General features: G+C 48.9%; 1 protein-coding gene across 2 annotated transcripts in view; it reads left to right on the top strand.

Annotated features, from left to right (window-relative positions):
• LOC135395035 (neurobeachin-like) overlaps positions 1-17865 on the top strand; it is a 67902-nt gene extending 50037 nt beyond the window's left edge. Inside the window, exons 37-54 of one of the 2 annotated variants that reach the window (XM_064626209.1) lie at positions 4433-4550; positions 6565-6667; positions 7946-8061; positions 8126-8238; positions 8295-8435; positions 8992-9111; positions 9173-9325; positions 10870-10942; positions 11084-11101; positions 12118-12212; positions 12805-12894; positions 14115-14292; positions 15403-15639; positions 16565-16738; positions 16794-16892; positions 16947-17143; positions 17198-17349; positions 17468-17865. In XM_064626209.1, the coding sequence (XP_064482279.1) occupies positions 4433-4550; positions 6565-6667; positions 7946-8061; positions 8126-8238; positions 8295-8435; positions 8992-9111; positions 9173-9325; positions 10870-10942; positions 11084-11101; positions 12118-12212; positions 12805-12894; positions 14115-14292; positions 15403-15639; positions 16565-16738; positions 16794-16892; positions 16947-17143; positions 17198-17349; positions 17468-17558 (2268 nt within the window). In that variant the 3' untranslated portion in view covers positions 17559-17865. The remainder of the gene's footprint in view (positions 1-4432; positions 4551-6564; positions 6668-7945; positions 8062-8125; positions 8239-8294; positions 8436-8991; positions 9112-9172; positions 9326-10869; positions 10943-11083; positions 11102-12117; positions 12213-12804; positions 12895-14114; positions 14293-15402; positions 15640-16564; positions 16739-16793; positions 16893-16946; positions 17144-17197; positions 17350-17467) is intronic. The other variant, XM_064626210.1, reaches the window with a different exon arrangement.
• Positions 17866-20334: the final 2469 nt, after the last annotated feature.

The raw sequence follows: 20334 nt of genomic DNA, 5'->3' as shown, positions 1-20334 counted from the left end.
TACTGCTATAGAAGAAGCGCGTGATGGTATAACTATATAGGCGTTTCGCTTCTCTTCCAACGGCCCAAGTGTTGCAGCTGCAGCGGTGCGATGGCCCGATTGTGGATCGCGATAAATTTCCGTCGCGTCACTGAGGACGTGCGTGGCCAGACAATGATCTCCTAAATTTTGGCCCAACTGTTTTAAGTTCTTTCTTTGTGTATCCATTGGCAGAAGCACAAATTTATGGAGGTCAGTTCTGTTACGAGAAACGGGTTCTATAGAGATTGGCCTTTCTCTCTTTTTAAGCTGTTCTGTATGGATTCGACAAGTTCTGTTTAGGTTGTTGACGCGTTGACTATATACCCGCATGTGCCGCAATTTTGCACCCTCCGTAACTTCAACGGCATACCTCGCATATAGTTTTCTCCCGCAACTATATACTATTGAAAATTTTGTTAGGTGTACGTGGTTACTTAGTTCCTTATAGATAACGACGCAACGTTCCAACGATCTCGTGCAAACCCAGAGTCCATTCCTAAAGCTCCAAATTCCGCTCTGTCTCTCTCTCCTCCTCAAAAGCGCGCGATATAATATACTCGTCTCATTCTCAGGGTTCGTCACCACCAGCTCGCCCATTTCACCGCTACAGGAGTAAAAAAGAAAAGGTCTGCAGAATATCTTCTCAGTTTCCCCAACCGATCCCTCCAGAAAAAAGTGCTCTGTCGGGTCGAATCGTGCTTTCCGATCTCCGCGGGCGACTCGCTGGCGTCGTCTTACGTGCTTGGAGAGGGGGAGGGACGACATCCATGGTGACGCAGTGCAGGTATGCGTGGCGCCACAACAACTCCACCATGTTTGTCGTATATAGTCTTTTAAAAATTGGCCAGACATCGCAGGTGGCTATGCATTGCTTTGGACGGCCAGATGCAAGCGACCCATTCGTGTTCAGTGGGCTCGACGTAATGCTCTCTGACATACTCTCTTCCCCCTGTATATATACGTGCATGGCAGAGTGGCCAGCAGGGGTGTGTGCTGCAGACCGTGAAATGTACCTTTTTTCCGGGGGACCTCTCTCTCTCTGTGTGTGCGGCGGTGCTTCACTCGAGTGGGTTCCCTGTTCTGTGGCCTCAAAGGAGAGCCGTGTTTGACACCTTTTTCTCGATGACACCGGCCTCCCTCGTTAAGAACCTGAAAAGAAATCCACGTTGTTTGCATAGCGTCTCTGTGTCGGGTGGAAAATGTAGTGAGACACCGGCACGTAAGCGGCTTACACGCCGTAATCTTTGCGTCACAGATTGACGGGGGTGCCTCGGGATAATCCGTGGAAGCGCCCCTTTAATTCCGCGTCACGAAGCCGGTGCCTAATGACGGATTAAAAAGCTTGTTTGGCGACGGACAAAACGTGATTCATCTTTGTTTCCTCGGCTGCCCCCTCCGTGCGCCCGCGTAGACCGATTGGCGTCTGAGATAGTGAGAGTCCTATTCGCGCAGACCAAGTGCACAGTGAGAGAGATGCATGGGAGCTCTGTTTTTCCTCCTTAATTGAATTTGTCGGACCCCGAAGATGGCATCTCCGCTTTTTAAACAGATTACGGCCAGGGGAGGAAAGTGCAATCGCTGCTAAGTGAATTTTGAATGGTGCTGCTACCAGCGTCGTTCGTCCGTCCGTCCGTCGACAAATCGAATAGAAAAAGGGGGAAACTTTCGGATCCATTAGCCAGGATGAGGGCACGCACTTCTCGTGCTCTCGCTCAGTGAATTACGTCTCCATAGAGAAACAGTGGAAGGACTGTCACTCATATTTCGTCTTCCGAACCTTTGCTCGGTTATTGCTGAGCAGTCCGCCTACCAATTCAAACTGATATTAGACGCTATTGGGAACGATCGACACGCTGTTAGTTGCCGCAAGAAATTCTAACCGTACATTGTACTAGTTGCTGTATGTATTGCTGCCGGTACCGTACAACGAGTTCTACGTGGTATGCTATACATATGTAGAAGCTCATGTTGTCTCGACGTTCCTCACGAAATGGTGACGTCGGAGAATAATTTCCGCCCTGGTGTGAAGGGGAAGTACGAAACACACTGTGACGATGTATTCCGTTATCAAGACGATATACGATGTTGTGTGCAAGAGGTGGCCGGAAGTAACGTACGATCTTGAGGATGCTTCGGATTCGTTTTTACTGGTTACCTAGGGACCAGGGTTGCACACCGGAAACGGAAATGAGAAACGGTAATTACCGAAATTCAGCAAGGAACGAAAATGGAAACAAAATTGTTTTAGTTTCCACTACCAGAAACCGAAACGTCCTTTTGCATCCATTACGTAGCTAGAATATCTGACATGAGAAAGCCAAAACCAGATAGTACGAGTTCCGGATGAGAAACAGAAACCGCTACTGAAAATCGCCCAGAAACGGAAACGAAAGGCCGAGTTTTCCAGTTACCGGAAACGGAAACAATGATATTTTCGATAACCAACCCTGCTAGGATACACGCAAGGATAATCTGTTTCTTCTCCATCCTCATCAAAGGATGGCGATAGCCCTTTCTCAACAACGGCTCCTCTCTGTAACCCCTGTCACCATCCCGACCATCATCGCTCAAATAAAGTGTGCCGCGCTATATACAGGGTAATATTCTCGGGAAAAAAACATGTACAGTAACTGTGGATGAGTAATATGAAGCAAAGCCCCCCCACCTGGCCAGGTAATAAACCACCGATCGATGCATTCTTTTTGGGCGCTGTCGTCATCATCGGTATAGAGGGGGCCATATGGTGCGTAATCGCGCTACCAATCACCTCCTCTGTGTGGAGGGTGGGGGGGCGTACGCCACACAGACTCCATCAACACTGGACCCGTGGGAGAACTCACGGGTGACGGACATTATCTTATCGCGCATCTTATCTTTATGCTCGAATTGAGGGGCATTTTTCGCTTCTGTTGGGCGACGCGCGTGTGGTTTCTTCAACCGGGCTCATCAAGACCTTCTTTCTCCTCAAATGAACTCGTCACTCTGTGGGAGGAATTTTAGCGTCGTGGCTGAGCAGCTCCTTTTATCCTGAAAATGGTGATATGTGTTCGTTCGCTAGCTGGTTACTCCACTGTCGTGCTGAATCCTATATACCACCGGCTGCGCTGTCACCCAGATTTTCCCTGGGCTTTCCGGCACTCTTTACAAACGAATGTTGGCACGGTTTCCCTCGAAGTCGGCCCAGGACGCATACTGTCCCCTCTCCATCTGTCCACGTCTGTACGCCGCTCATGGCCACAGTTGCTTCGCGGCGCTAGCACGGAATAAAAAATAAAAAACATACGTAAGTTGGAAGAAAAGATGGAGGAAAAGAGGAGGGTTGAGGATCTTATCGATGCTACAAGGTCGTATCAAGTATATAGTGCTCTTTCTATAGGAAAGCCAGCTCTGCGGGAAGGATTAGAATGTCTTTTTAACGTGTTTTTCCTTGTACGGTGATCTCGTACCTGGCTTCCACCAGCTCTTTTCCTTCCTTCGTCGGACGAGTGGGTCTTGAAGCGGGACATTGCAACCGCAGGTCTCGACGTGCCGCTTTAGATGTACAGGATCGTTCACAGAGATTGTTCGAGAATGTTCTCTATAGGGCGATCGTTGATGCAACGATCCGTCCGACAAACGAGCAGGAAGTTCGGATTTCGTAGATCACTGAAGGGGGTAGTGCTGACGGTCTTTCGTTTTTTTTTTTTTTACACCCCCGGCTTGTCTGTTGCATTGTGCGCGTTAAGTAGCGGCTCCAGAGCGCAGGGAGCGAACGGCGTCACCCTTTTTTCGGAGCTGGGCGCTCCCGCGCTTACCCACAAGTCGGAGTGCTTCTCACCCCTTTCCAACCACCTGTATCTTAATCGATATTTCTAAGGCTGCAGACAACCGGATCGGAAGACGGCTCTGCCGGAAAAGAACATTAAGTGACATCCACACGCAACATGGGACACATCACGTGCCCACGCAACGCTCTCCTGGCTTATAAGCAGACGCTCTCCGGCCGGAGTAGACGGAGCGAGTAATATTAGCGAGTTGTAATATAGAGCGTTATTGGTATCGTCACCGTCAAGCTACCATACCTACCGGAACCAATGACAGCATGCGTGAATCAGAATCTTACATGTTGATCGGGTGCGCTAGATGCGGTAGCCTATATTCCGGTAGCGGTATGCTAAAACCCTCTGTTCTTAAGCTCGCTTACACCTAAACGGCCTAAATTGGTGGGAGTCCATAAGTGAATAAAACGGACAACACAACCGAAACTCGTTTTCGTTTCGAAATGCAGCGATCCAGTAAATACATTGATCTGTTGGAAATTTCCCCGACCCTTGACTGAAGTATGTTTCCCCGATCGCTATTCCACTGCGAACCATCGGAAGAGCTACATTTCTGCATATGTGTGTCGTAAATGTGCGTTTTCTATTTGTAGGCTCTCAAGTATTGCGACCACGTGCATGGCAAGTGGCACTTCTCCGAGATTCGGGCCATCTTCTCGAGGCGGTTCCTGCTGCAGAACATCGCCCTCGAGATATTCCTCGCATCCAGGAGTAAGTAGCTACATTCAGAAAGCGACGTTTCTATAAGGGCTTGTTACGTCCACGTGGTGCAGTACACGATGTCTGACTGCACGTCATCGGAGGGACACAAACCCTCGCAGGTGAAAGCATCCCTGTGGTACTTGAAAGCGCGAGATCGCCCCACAAGTATGCCAGTCGTGACCACGACCTATACTAGATTATAGCGACCATGTCATAATCTGCAACTCCTATGCAGGAGCCCGTCCGCTAGGGGCGCTACGCATCGGCCCGCGAGATCTCCATCAGGATTGGATAATGGAAATTTGAATTTTGAACGTGCAGAAGCGGATATATACGTCCGTAGCAGACGACAGCAACGGTTCCCATAAAAAACTCATAGAATGACGATGATAATCAATTTACAACTATAGCAGGAACGCATCTCCTGCGTGGGATGTGCACCGCTTGTACAAAATTCCTCAGGTGAGCCGAAGTACAAGATATTATATAACAGTTGAGGAAGCAATAAACTGGCTGATGAGTAGCGCCACCTCCAAACAGGAAGGGATGCAAATCACATGTCGTGGTCGTGACGTAAGAGGAGTTTTGTCTCTATTTCCCGCTTCAAATTGTTGCAGTAATACGTTCTTTAAAGGGACACTTCGGAAGGATTCGAAAAAAATTAGGTGAGCCTCGTACCGAACACGGTCCGCTCCCTCGATACCGAACACAACATTCGCATTCATTTTGTGCGAGTAATTAATTCGTAAATGATGACAATACCAAACCGAAACCAACATGCAAAGCGCGCAGCGGTTCGCCCCAAGGAAGGTACTGTGACGTCACCAGGCATTGTCGTCTGCTACGAAGATCGCATTCTTCCATGCAGGATGACGTCGGCAGTGTTGCTTTCAGCGCCCTCTTGCTTCACAGAGGAGAGGCGTAATAACGCGATATTTCGTACGCATCTTCCTGACATCGCAAGCGTTACTGCGATCTCACAATCGTTGCGGTGATTTTGTTGCGGAGTCCCACTTTAAAGACTTTTATGAAGGCATTCCAGTTGGAAAGGAAGTGTTCCAGCTGAGAGCAATTAGGAGTGTTTTCGTTCCAGCTGGGCAGTAACGTTACACCGTAACTAATCCGGAGCATGCGACGTCGCTAATTTTTCCCGCCGATTCCGTGTCTCCGTTGACTTTTTCCCGGGCGACTATTTCCGGCCGGCTGCTCCTGTCGTTCCGCGACTAAGTCCACGTCTCCCAGACGGAGCCAGCTTTTACTCGCTGTCTGCTCTGTGAACGCGCTTTATGGAGAGCCAAGAGAGCTCATTTCACTGGAAACGTTTAATCGTATCGAAATGTATGAAGAAGAAAAAGAAAAAAAAAATTATGCACGCAGGTTCAGCCTGCGTTTGCAGCGTTGTGTGATTACTCAATCAATGGTAGCTCATGGTTGATCAATTTTGCGACGAAAAATATGAAACCCGCCAGCAGAGACAGTTTCTCTGCTCAGATGAAGAACAGTCTGTGATGGCCGGTTGATGCGTTCGTCGGTTTACTGGATTTACTGGACAAAATTAGGTGGCTCAGTCTAATCCCACCCACGCGCCTTTTCTTTTCTCGTCTCGCTATACTTCCGCGTCAATTTTCCTTTTCTGTTTTTTCCATTTCTTTGTCGTTCACTGGATTCTGAGAAACTTATTTGAAGCAAGTTTCGACACCATCGACTGCCAAGAAACCCAGTTCCGCCTTTCTTTCCCTCGGCGCCACACACGCAAAGAAAAACCCAAGTATGAGCCAAGATTGGAGCACAGCATTTGCCAGGAAAGGTCGTTCGACGCGCGTTCCATCCGGGTTAAGGACACTGACGGTCGTGGTCTCCGCTGACCACCAATTTTGGGGGAAATACAAACACCGTCATTCAGCTGAGCGCATCGTCATGCAGAGCTGTCATTAGAGGGGTTTTGTTTGCTCTCAAATGTGTAGCCTTTGTGTTTCGAGATTGACGTGGGTTGCCTTTCTTTTTTCCTTTTTTATTTTTTCAGCGTCCATCATGTTTGCCTTCGACAGCCAAAAAACGGTGAAGAAAGTGGTGAAGGCTCTGCCCTGCGTCGGTGTGGGCATCAAGTATGGCATTCCACAGACCAGGTGAGGAACGTCCTTCTTGTCACAGTCTCATGTTTTTTTTTATTTATTTTTTTTATTGATGACCAAACTCGATCACCGTGCAAAATATTTCCAAGAAGGCGGCTCCAAGCATCCTTCATTTTCTCGCTATTTTGATTTCGTTATCCTCTCACATACCTCCAAATCGATTTCAAGCTCGCGTTATTTTTACGATCATTGACACGATCGGAACACAGTTATGAAATACCTCAGTTGAAAAGGGAGCAGGAATCATATAAACAGTTTTGGAAATTTTGGATGCACTAGGAGGTGGTCATTTGGGAGCAACACTGAGCGGTTCTGTCGCACGTCGTGCGTGTGCCTCCTGTTCGGTCTGATGCCAGTTTCGAGCCTAAAGCTAAGCGCGGGTCGAGGTGATGTGGTAACGAATCAATTTTTTCCACCGGTTCTCGAGACACGAAAAACGCCGTCGTCAGTGAGGAGGCACACATCAGAATTTATTTAAACTGCGTATTTGTGACGATCGGCACCAAGGCTTGCCTTATATGCACGAGCTAAGAGTACCCAAAGAATGAAACGCACAGTTCCTAATACGCTCTCTGACTCAACGTGGCCCACGTGTACGCCAAGAGACAACGTAAAGAGCAATGTGCTCTTCTCCAGAATTGTCGTTTCGCTTCCTCGTGTTCACGGCTCGACGCCTATAGGGATATCGCTCTGTATAGTGATAGCACGCGCACAAATCCGCTCCCATTCAACTTGGACTGCATATACTTTTCGTTCGTCGGTGTTTGAGAAGTGTTCCGGTCCAAAATCTTCCTCCCTTGCCGTGTGCTGCAGTAAACTACTCATCTCGCTTCACTTTCGGAAATGCGACACGACGCGTCTTATGCCGCCGGGTGCATGTAGCGTGACGTCACGCCTCCGCCGTTCCATCGGGTTTTCCTACGTCCTGCTCCCCATATTCCAGTTTCCTTTCAGTTACTTGCTATTTGAACACGAGGGGAAATGAGTTAGTTATTCACGAAATGGATGGCGGAAAATGATAGTGTCCTTGACTGTGAACACGATCCAGGTTGACGATAATTAAGATATAGCAGACCAGGCCCCGAGGGACGGCTTAGGAATAGCCACTTAATCGAAAGATGACATCGTTTTCTCGGATACAATACAATAGTCCGCAATCGCGTGTGGGCTAGGATATAATTCTGAGCTTGAAATTTCAAAAACCTCGGAAATATGATTGTTGGAGGAACAACTACCACTGACATTGGAAATTTTCGTTGCTTTCTGCCGCAGGCGAGCTTCCCTGTTGTCACCGAGGCAGATCTTTCAGCAGTCCAACATGACGCAGAAGTGGCAGAGGCGGGAAATTACCAACTTCGAGTACCTCATGTTTCTCAACACGATAGCAGGTACCACACAACTATATCTATCACCGATGACAGGGTACACGTATGGGGGGCCTTGTAACCGCAGGTCGGACCTACAACGATCTCAACCAGTACCCGGTGTTCCCCTGGGTACTCACCAATTACGAGTCCCAAGAGTTGGACCTCAGCCTTCCCAGCAACTACAGGGATCTTTCAAAGGTAAGTCTCAAAGGAGGGGATGCGTGTCCGGATGACGCAATGTGGGGTAAACGCAGCCCGTCGGAGCCCTGAATCCCAGTCGGAGAGCTTTCTTCGAGGAGCGCTACGAGACATGGGAGCATGACGTCATCCCACCTTTTCATTACGGCACTCACTACTCGACGGCAGCCTTTACTCTCAACTGGCTCGTGCGAGTGGTAAGCTTGCACTACGTATACCTGCCCTTCAAACATTTTTTACCCCGACCTACTCTTTGGTTTCAACTGAAATTAGACGCGGTGCAGGGACAAGAGTCTCCTTGAACATGAGACAATTGATGTTCTGAGGCGCTGGAACACATAGAAAGGACAAATACATACAAAGCCTCAAGTGCCTAAGAAATTAATGATAAAAGATGGAAGTCATTGAAAAGGTTAGCCAGCTGTAGGACTCGACCCCACATCTTCTGGATTCTGGAGAGATTCTGAATTCTGGTAGAGCCCTGGACCGGTCATCCAGAAGATGTACGTGGGTTCGAGTCTGGCTAACCTTTTCAGTGACTTCCATCCTTCATCATTAAGAGTCTCCTTCCCGCGCCCTTTATACAATATCGGCTAACTATTGCGACATATTTTGTTGTAAGGCCTCGTTGCTATGAGGTCGTACACGAAGGTTAGCCCGAGATGTCGTGTTCGTCTCACGTCCCGACGGTTTACTTTCCACAATGGAGGTGCAGCCGACTTGACGTGGAAATGCATTGCGTAACCCACGCAGGAGCCTTTCACGACTCTGTTTCTGGCCCTGCAAGGAGGCAAGTTCGACCACGCCAACCGGATGTTCTCTTCGGTGGGGCAAGCCTGGAAGAATTGTCAGAGGGATACGTCCGATGTGAAGGTGCGTTCTTCTTCCTTTAATCTGGAGCTGTTTCAAGAGCCTATTTAAACGACGTATGCAGGAGCTGATCCCAGAGTTCTTCTACCTGCCGGAGATGTTCATGAACAAGAACCGTTATCAGCTTGGCCGCCAGGAGGACGGAACTCCCGTCGGCGACGTTGTCCTTCCGCCTTGGGCCTCCACGCCCGAAGAGTTTGTCCGAATCAACAGAATGGTGTGTTACACTTACTCTTTTACTATTTCTGATAAATTAAACTTGACTTTCTCATCGTCAAGACGGTTCCTTCCAGCGCTCATGGTGAGCGCCTTTTTGAAGGAGCCTAGAAAGTCATCTCAAAGATTTTCTGTTTCTGACGCATTCTGAAGGGATGTGCTTGCCTCGACAACTAACACAAAAAATTTCTCTGTACGCAATATTTTTCTTTGAAAAAAAACGCACCGAACATCGACGCGCGCGTTCCCGCTCAACTCGCTCTGCAGGGTGAAACGAGGAGGAGGAGGAAAAACGTCTCCGGTGATGTCATTTCGGTTATAAGAGTGACGGCGGGGCCTGCGCTTTCCCTTCTTCTTCTTTTTTTTATTCCGTTTTTCTTCCAGTTCTAAAAAGGCAACTGGAGTAGATTTACACGTAAGGTGTGCCCAGTTCTCCTTGTCTAGCAGACGACGTTCCTCTAAACCAATCATCGGGCTGCACCGTAATGACGTCAAAATCACCCGGGCGGCTAGTTACGGGCATAGCCACCGTTGCGCACGGTCGCGAATTTCAAAATCGAATTGTGCGGTATTTATGCATCTGCCGATAAAGTAGCAATAATGCGCGAAACTCACGTAGGTGACTCTGTTCTATTCCGACCGATTTGACGTCGCCAAGCAAACTGGCGATTGGTTTGTACAAGCAGAGCGCTAATGGAACCGCAGAGAAGATGTATATCGTTTACGGGAAGTTGTTGGATGACGTGTTCATTAGAGCATTCCACACCGTAGAAAACGTCCACTTGTGGCGCCAAAACATGTATGCACCCCGTTCACTGTTTATAGTCCTCGCACACGGATGATGGAAAGGCAAACTTGCCTTTTTATGTCCCTCTGATCCAAATTACTGTTGACGACACGACGTCCTCAAGTTCGTCTCTTGCTTGAGCAAAGAGGTGGTCCTAAAGCACGCTGCGGTATATACAGAAAAACTCGTGTTTATAATATAAATGCTAATAGGTGCCGCTCAAATCCACCTGGAAATACATTATAGGGAGAAGGAACGATGTTTCTAAACCCATTTGCTAAAAAATCACTTTGGTTCGCTTCCCCTAAACTTACCGAATCGACAGGATCGGTCGTTTGGTTCGGGCAGAAACGCGACTCGCTAGGACTCCCTATTGTCCGAATCCTGTCCGTTTTTCTCGATCCAGACTCTCTCAAAATACGATCTACGGGTACAGTTTATGGAAGAGAGGAGACGTGGACAGCGTGCAGTTTGTGTGCTCTTCTATTTGTTATTTTTTCTTCGGTGAAAAATGGATGTCTAACCAGCAAAAAACGTGGTCAGTGCGGAGCATGCGGTCAATTTCTAGCACGGACACGGGGTCTGCCGAGAAAAAAAATAAAAAAATGCCTTAGCACTGCCGACTTCCTGGTTGTAGGAGGTAATAAAACGTGAATGACCCAGGTATTTCCGGGTCTACGCAAACGGCGTCGTCTCGAAATGTCCTAAAAGCGCACTTTCACCAAATTCACACCCCTCTCATGCGTCGTTGTTGACAGGCCCTGGAGTCGGAGTTCGTGTCGTGCCAATTGCACCAGTGGATCGACCTCATCTTCGGCTACAAGCAGCGAGGTGAGTGGCATCAGCCGAGGATCCTGTTTCGAGAGGGAGCACCCAAGTGCTGACAAATGGAGTACCTCCCAGCAGGCTCGTCTAATTAAAAACGTGATCTCGGGGCGGTTTTTTAATCCTCTCCTTCTTCCCCCTTAACAGGTAGCGGGAAAAAAGCGAGTAAGTTTACGTTGCACGATACGGTGGTGGGAGTAGTTTTATTTCTAAAAAATATAACAGTCTGTCAACAGTATACTATAGCGTCACGTTAGAAAAATGACGGACTGCGAAATGCAAAGTAAATACGTATACCCCGCAGAGCGATTATACAGTTTGGAACCATCACTGTTATGGATGGAGAGGTTTCCCTTTTTACGTTCATTACGGAAGCAGGATTCTGAGGCCCATGCGCTGCCGAATAGCAAAAATGAGCGTGCAGCATGTCTCGGTGGCAGTTTACAGGCGGTACTGACTTTTTCTAATGACTTCAAAAGAGTCCGAGTGGCTAGTGCCCGTCTATAATAAACTTTTCCTTTCTTTTATTGTTTTAAGAGTTCTCCATTGTCACAGTTGGCACAATACCTCGGAGCGACGTCTCATGAAATGGCACACTCTCTCGCGGACTGGCCTATAAGAAAACATATTCAGCGTGAGTGCACAAAAAGAAGAAGAAGAAAAAGAAAAGACCAGCGACTGTCTGTTTTGTCTCATTAGTATGGACGTCCAATACTTGATCCCCAACGCTTCACTCGTGTGTCCCAAACGGAGGGTAATCTCTCGATCGATTCCGGTTTGTCTTTGGCGAGCCAAGACATACATCACTCGGCCGACCTGTCCCTTTGTGACACCAACTTTTTAGAAGAATCACGGACGAGATGTTTGTTTTATTCCCAGTTCGCAGTGGGGGTTGCATATTTGGTTCGTTCCGTATGACCATCCATCTTGGTAGCTTTCTCGAAGTTATCCTGAGAAGGCTGCAGTCTATTAAGAATTAATTTGGCCCGCTGTCTGCGGCCGTCCCTGATGGATGGGTTGGTGCCTGACCCGGTCAGCCGAGCTCCACTATTCACCTTGCGAGGGGGCAATGTTTGTTTATTCCCCCCCTCAACAGCTTCTCTAAGGAGCCCCATTCAATGTGTGCGCGTTCGGTGGTCTTCTCTTCTTTTCTCTCTGTATTATTAATGATTTTTTTTCAGGCCCCGAAGCTGTGCGCAGTACGAACGTCTTCTACTACCTCACCTACGAAGGCAGTGTGGATCTGGAGAACATGAAGGATAGCGTCATGAAAGAGGTTCGTTTCAGAGCTATCCCTATAACGTTTCTATTCATACTCCTTTTGGCACCCAAATCATGTGGGCGTAACACAAACCGTCTCACCCATCAGCAAATTTGGGGCTGCTTTCAAAAATAGGAGTCGCGTTCTTCTCGCCGTCCTGCAATAATCTTATCCTTGTGATCAGAACTAGGAAATATAGGATAATGCTCGCTGAACCTATACGTGTAACGATACAGCCTATATAGTCGAGTTGATGTCGGTTACCCATCGTTATTGCCAGTAAGATACGCCAGAACGACACCCGGTCCTCTGACCTCCTTCGGCTGGATAAGCGGTTTTGCCTGAATCGACAGCAGTCGTCGGCTCGATGAAGTAATTTTGACACGGCTACTTGGCTACGTCGTGTGATTGGTTTTGCTTCGCAAAATGAACACGACGTGGCGCTTTCACGCTGGCGGCGTGGTACGCGTCAAATGCTTTTATTTTGTCCCTTTTATTTTTGTTCATTGAGAGCGAGTCACGGAGTGTGTTGTACGAAGGCCATCTCGTACCCGTTGGAGTAGCCTCAGTCATGGCACCGAAAGATGTCTCTTTTTTTTCTTCCCAGGCCATCGAGAATCAGATCAAGAACTTTGGCCAGACGCCCTCCCAATTGCTCATGGAACCGCATCCTCCTCGCAGCTCTGCTATGCACATTGCAAGTCTACTTTTACCTCATAGGGGAATGGGGGGCGTCAAGCAGCGGGAAAAGGTTGTCTTGTTTCATGCGACGGTCGTACTTTGAAAAAGAGAAAGGGAAAGAAAAATGTCACACGCTTTTTTATGACGTCATTTCAAATGGTTCAGTGGCGCTTTAGCCGTCACTGTTTCTGTTGGTAAAACGTGCTGATTCCTTTTTTCCCGTATCTCAAAAACAGCCTTTTTATCTCGTCACGTCCGCGAGGTAGCTCGTGCTTGGGTGGCCGTGAAACCGAAACCGGATATTATGTCCATCGTTTTCCTCGTTTATCTAAAAAACTACGACAAAATTCCGCTGGACAAAATTTTGTATTTGACGTCTGATATGAAAATCTTCCAGGAGCTCCGGTCCGAAGTTATGTCATTACAATTTCACGTTCTCTTCTCGCAAAATATTGTTTCTCCATTGACATAAAATCCATCTCTAATTTTGACAAAGTATGACGTAAGGACGATCTGCCTCACGTATATGAAACGCTGCATTTCGTTTAGTCGGAGTTACGATTTGAGTTAGATGTTTGAGTGGCTTCATTACCCCTTGGATGAGTTTGATAAGCTAGCTTAACTGCGAGAGATACCGGTCGGAAATTGCCGTCCATAGCGTCTCCCTTTCGCAACCCAATTCTTCTTTGTCGTCCGCGAATAGAGCTGGTTGTGAGTGTAACGCGGCAAGGTTTCCCAACGGCATTACACTCTTAAAAATGAACTTCACCGTACAGCACGCTGTTAGCCAACCATCATCTCGAATGATATCATTATCTGCTCTGATTTGTTGAAAACGGGAGGCGTACGCCTTTTTGTGACACTTATGCTGTTCATAATTGTCACAAAAAAGGCGTACGCCTCCCGTTTTCAACAAATCAGGTCAGATAACGATATCAATCGAGATTATGGTTGGCTAGGAGCATGCTATGAGGTGAAGTTCATTTTTAAGAGTGTACCCATAAAATTATGCAGATCAGAGTTACATTATAAGTTCTGGAGCAAGCGTCCAAATAGGCTACAGAGCAGCAAAATGGAGCACTGGAGTCACTAATTAGGAAGCGCAAAACTCGACTCTTGTAAGATATGGCGGAGGAACAACTGTCTAGTGACTATAATGGGCACTAAAAATAAATACCGAAATAATGTCCTTCACTCTGCCTCCTTACCTAAGAGCTTTGTGCTGTTGTCTCGCAGAGTCCAATGATGTTTTCTCCGGTAACGGAAGAGCTTTGCATGATTATAAAGTTCCTGTCCAATTCACCCATCTGCCACATCTCGGCCAATACGTACCCGCAGCTTCCGCTACCTTCAGTCATCACCGTCACCTGCAACCAGAACTTCGCCGTTAACAGATGGAACTCGAGCTACTCGGGTAAGCATGCTAGCTGGTGTACGGTAATCATCTTGCGAGAATCGGGTTTGACATTCAGCTATCCAGAATGTCTCGTTGCAATAGCATGACGATCCACTAACGAAATATCGCACGAAATTGTGCGCGATAGAGCTTCCTACGCAGCCCAAAGAGAATTTTGTCGAGTGCCACGCAGTGTTGCCAAGTTCGAAGTTTTCCTTCCAGATCTGGAGGTTTAGTGCCGCAGATTTACAGGGAAGGATTTCGATCGAGAGGCTGCAGGGAAATCTGAAGGTTTTGCAGTATTTGATATAGCATAATACTCGTAGTTCCGTGTTAGCAGCTAAAATGTGTTGCCGATGGAACGAGCGATGGAACGCGATGGAACGAGCGAGTGCCAGATGACGAAAGATATTACAAAGCCACCTCAAAAGGTCCAAACTTTCAATCTTCAGCCCAGCGGAACACGGTTGCAGGGATTTTCGCAGGATTTTCTCCTTTTTTTGGGGGGAGGCATATATCCGCGGACTTTTGATGCTTTTTGGGCCTTTCTGGCGCATTTCTTTCGGGGAGTGTTAGTGGTTTCGACGTCTGTGAAAATCCTTGCACGGTGACATTCTATTGAAACCGCTAAGAGTCCTAATTTTAGACCAAAAGAAACAACACGTGTTGACTCGGCTATGCTGGCAAACGAGCTGGAAACGCGCCTGACTCCACTGACAAGGAAGCAGGCATTTCAGCGAGCATTTCGCCAGATGAAGAAAACGACATTCTAAATGATATCATGCACTGTATCCTGCCAATCGTCTCGACGTCCTGTCTTCATTTATTAATGTCGTCTTATTTACACTTTTTTTCTGTTTCAGTGGGCGTGTTCTTTTTGCAGATAAATATATTTTATGTGCCTCTTGTCACTAGCCGAATTCTGGAGTTTTTTCTGGGTCCGTTTGAAAGGACAGCCGGAGCAGACTTGGCAATACTGCTGTCACGTGATTATTGGTGTAGATTGTTATTGGCACACAGCTGGTGGGAAGCTCTTATCTTATCGATAACCTTTTGGTGCTAGAGCAGAATTGGCAGTGTTGGGTTATCAAGCACAGGCCGTTTATTCGAATAAACCCGTGTGTCCAGCACCTCTCCATTCCCCCACATACTCCGAGACGAACCAGACTCAGTCGGGCCAACTTCCCCTGGCCATGGACCCACTGCTCATGATGAACGTGGCACCGCACAAACGTCACCTTGGTGACACCTTCAGCCAGCACGTGCGCATGCGCAGTTGCTGCTTCGTCACCACGGTCGACAGCCGTTTCCTGGTCGCCTGTGGCTTCTGGGACAAGAGCTTTCGTGTCTTCTCGACAGAGTCAGGTACGCGTTCTCCAAAAGCTCTACGTAGCAAGACAGTGCTTTAAAGAGACGGTAGCATCTGTTCCAGTCCATTTGGAAAATACGTGACATCTTATTCCTCCTGGACCACTGACCACCGTATCGAAAATCCCACGCGAAATAGTGGCGCAGTCTGACTGCTATCCGATGGAATACGTGACAAGAGCAGACGCCGGATGTTGAGTCTATGCCGGAATATCCTCTTTAGTAAAAGGCGAAAGCGTCATTCCCTACACCACCAATCAGAGCACGGCGCCGAGAAAAAGAATGCCACGGCGGTGCGGGGCGTCTGGACGGCGCGGCGCCTTTCTCCTCTGAGCAAGGCCCTCGCACTCCTCCTGTTAGGGAGTGACGTCACGCTGATCTCGCTGCCGCCTTTAAAATTAATTTAATTGATATCTAAGCACTTTTCGGACGAAATAATTAGCCGAGTTAGAGGGTCGGCCGATGCCGAACATAGTGGTTTCATAGATGGGTTTCTGGATGCGACCGTCACTTTAAGTCGGCATATTTGGTCTCGTCGCTGTGCTATGTAAGGAGAGGGTGTGAGAGACTAGTGTATGTGTGTTATTTCACCAGTCTCAGGGTTCATTATGAAGCGTGCTCTCATTTTTCTGAATTTCGTTTTCACTGTCACGTTTTCCTTTTGTTTTGCAAATGGACTTTGTTCCCGCTTTGAGGACAGCCCATCGAGTTCACTTTCAGCGCGAACGTTTTACGTCACTGCACTTGATTGACTACACTAATAGACAATTTGCCAGTCAGGAAGCGATGAGCCACTTGATTATCTCGCGAAGAACGTTGACGAAGGTCGGCTAAATTCCGATTTCACCCGACCTTCACCACACGACCTCTGGGCGACCAGAGTCCCGACAGGCTCGAACGCTAATTACTGAACGCATTGCAGCCAAGATCGTGCAGATCGTCTACGGCCATTTCGGCGTTGTCACCTGCCTGGCACGCTCCGAATGCAACATCACCTCCGACTGCTACATTGCTTCAGGCTCTGTGGACTGCACCGTGCTTCTGTGGCATTGGAATGCACGGACCCAGGCCATTGCCGGGGATAATGCTAACCCAGGTTGGCCATTGAATATTCTCGGAAGCTCGGAGACGAAAGCTCTTGTCTCTTGCAGACACCCCGACGCCTCGAGCAACGCTTACGGGACACGAGAACCAAGTCAACTGCATTGTGGTGTCTGCAGAATTAGGCCTCGTTGTAAGCGGCTCCAAGGGTAACGTGTTCATACCTTTCACAACAGGCGTAATTTTGATGGCAACGTTTTTAGGGGGACCCGTGCTGGTGCACACAACGAGCGGCGACCTACTGCGTTCCCTAGAGGCTCCCGGCGATCTGGGACCTCCAGAGATGTGCGCCCTCTCGCGAGAGGGCCTCATCGTCGTGTCCTACGGGGTGGGCAACCTGTGCAATTTCACCATGAATGGACGTCGTCTGCATCATCTCTCTCATCATGATAACATTCAGGTGAAGAGGGAAGAAAGATAAAGAGCATGTGATAAGACAAGTTTATGCACGCAGTGCATGACGTTGAGTCGGGACGGCGAGTACATGGTGAGCGGATCCGAGAGCGGGATCGTCGAAGTTTGGAGGACCTTCAACCTGGGTCTCTTGTACGCCTTCCCAGCCTGTGAGGGCGGAGTACGCTCCCTAGCGCTCTCGCATGACCAAAAGTGAGATGCTTTCTTGTATACCTTTCTGCATGCTAACGAAGCCTGTTGTACACATGCTTAGCCTTCTGCGTGCCACCAAAAGCCTGTTGGACAGAGAGTTATTTAATCTTTTTTCCAGATTCCTGCTGGCAGGGCTGACGAACGGCTCTATATCCGTTTTCTATGTGGACTTCAACCGATGGCATCATGAGTTCCAGCAACGCTACTGACACCATTCCATCCATCCTGTGATACACAGCGATCTATACATACATACATACATAGTAGTTGCTATTACACTAGAGTTGTTCTCTTTCAAGTAATCCATCCCGAGGTCACTCCTGCCATTTTCTTGTGCCCATTCGATGGGCTGCTCAAGGTTCCATTCCATTGGTTATCTCTTCGGTGACGGGCGTATTACTTTGTAACCCTGCTGCTGTTCTAGTCAGAGCCATTGTTACTGTTGTTGTGTCCAGTTGTACGGTAGCTTTTCCTTGGAGCCGTCGTCAACAAAATAAAACGCATTGCTCTCCGTCACATGCACTGTCAGTTTCCAAAGTAGGTAGACAGAGGAGAGTTCTTACTTTGCAGTGCCATCTGCCACCAAATCTGCTTGATTTGCGACTATGTTCGTTACTGTCGAGGATGTGCACGACAAGTACAACCATAATACCAATAAACGAGAAAATTCCCACCCGCCACCAGGCTTTCGTGAATGAAGGATCCTATTATGGTTTCCTCACCTAATCAACTCCCATTTACTCGCATAATTGACGCAGTTTTCACTCAAAAACGTAGCGCGATAGAGGGGTGTGTTAATTCCAGGAAGAAACCTTGCGCTCGCTCTGCGCTATTCTTGCGTGGTATCTGCGGGCCGTGCTAGTGAAGTCTGCGCATGAAACACTCGGGGGAAAAGTACCAACGTTTGGGCGCGCAGGTTGGAGCTGCGTTACTTACGCGAGGAAAAGCTGCTCCCGCTCTGCCGTGTCGGCGCATGGTATAGACTAGTCGTGCTACTGAAGTCGGTGCGTCAAATAGGCGCAGAAAAAGTACCAACGTTTGGGCGCGCAGGTTGGAGCTGCGTTACTTACGCGAGGAAAAGCTGCTCCCGCTCTGCCGTGTCTGCGCATGCTATAGACTAGTCGTGCTACTGAAGTCGGTGCGTCAAATAGGCGCAGAAAAAGTACCAACGTTTGGGCGCGCAGGTTGGAGCTGCGTTACTTACGCGAGGAAAAGCTGCTCCCGCTCTGCCGTGTCGGCGCATGGTATAGACTAGTCGTGCTACTGAAGTCGGTGCGTCAAATAGGCGCAGAAAAAGTACCAACGTTTGGGCGCGCAGGTTGGAGCTGCGTTACTTACGCGAGGAAAAGCTGCTCCCGCTCTGCCGTGTCGGCGCATGGTATAGACTAGTCGTGCTACTGAAGTCGGTGCGTCAAATAGGCGCAGAAAAAGTACCAACGTTTGGGCGCGCAGGTTGGAGCTGCGTTACTTACGCGAGGAAAAGCTGCTCCCGCTCTGCCGTGTCGGCGCATGGTATAGACTAGTCGTGCTACTGAAGTCGGTGCGTCAAATAGGCGCAGAAAAAGTACCAACGTTTGGGCGCGCAGGTTGGAGCTGCGTTACTTACGCGAGGAAAAGCTGTTCCCGCTCTGCCGTGTCTGCGCATACTATAGACTAGTCGTGCTACTGAAGTCGGTGCGTCAAATAGGCGCAGAAAAAGTACCAACGTTTGGGCGCGCAGGTTGGAGCTGCGTTACTTACGCGAGGAAAAGCTGCTCCCGCTCTGCCGTGTCGGCGCATGGTATAGACTAGTCGTGCTACTGAAGTCGGTGCGTCAAATAGGCGCAGAAAAAGTACCAACGTTTGGGCGCGCAGGTTGGAGCTGCGTTACTTACGCGAGGAAAAGCTGCTCCCGCTCTGCCGTGTCTGCGCATGCTATAGACTAGTCGTGCTACTGAAGTCGGTGCGTCAAATAGGCGCAGAAAAAGTACCAACGTTTGGGCGCGCAGGTTGGAGCTGCGTTACTTACGCGAGGAAAAGCTGCTCCCGCTCTGCCGTGTCGGCGCATGGTATAGACTAGTCGTGCTACTGAAGTCGGTGCGTCAAATAGGCGCAGAAAAAGTACCAACGTTTGGGCGCGCAGGTTGGAGCTGCGTTACTTACGCGAGGAAAAGCTGCTCCCGCTCTGCCGTGTCGGCGCATGGTATAGACTAGTCGTGCTACTGAAGTCGGTGCGTCAAATAGGCGCAGAAAAAGTACCAACGTTTGGGCGCGCAGGTTGGAGCTGCGTTACTTACGCGAGGAAAAGCTGCTCCCGCTCTGCCGTGTCGGCGCATGGTATAGACTAGTCGTGCTACTGAAGTCGGTGCGTCAAATAGGCGCAGAAAAAGTACCAACGTTTGGGCGCGCAGGTTGGAGCTGCGTTACTTACGCGAGGAAAAGCTGTTCCCGCTCTGCCGTGTCTGCGCATACTATAGACTAGTCGTGCTACTGAAGTCGGTGCGTCAAATAGGCGCAGAAAAAGTACCAACGTTTGGGCGCGCAGGTTGGAGCTGCGTTACTTACGCGAGGAAAAGCTGCTCCCGCTCTGCCGTGTCGGCGCATGGTATAGACTAGTCGTGCTACTGAAGTCGGTGCGTCAAATAGGCGCAGAAAAAGTACCAACGTTTGGGCGCGCAGGTTGGAGCTGCGTTACTTACGCGAGGAAAAGCTGCTCCCGCTCTGCCGTGTCGGCGCATGGTATAGACTAGTCGTGCTACTGAAGTCGGTGCGTCAAATAGGCGCAGAAAAAGTACCAACGTTTGGGCGCGCAGGTTGGAGCTGCGTTACTTACGCGAGGAAAAGCTGCTCCCGCTCTGCCGTGTCGGCGCATGGTATAGACTAGTCGTGCTACTGAAGTCGGTGCGTCAAATAGGCGCAGAAAAAGTACCAACGTTTGGGCGCGCAGGTTGGAGCTGCGTTACTTACGCGAGGAAAAGCTGCTCCCGCTCTGCCGTGTCGGCGCAT

This window comes from Ornithodoros turicata, chromosome 5, assembly GCF_037126465.1.
Source record: "Ornithodoros turicata isolate Travis chromosome 5, ASM3712646v1, whole genome shotgun sequence".
NCBI classification, from domain to species: Eukaryota; Metazoa; Arthropoda; class Arachnida; order Ixodida; family Argasidae; genus Ornithodoros; species Ornithodoros turicata.
Note: the sequence above shows the minus strand (reverse complement) of the source record. Positions and strands in the feature narration are given on the sequence as shown.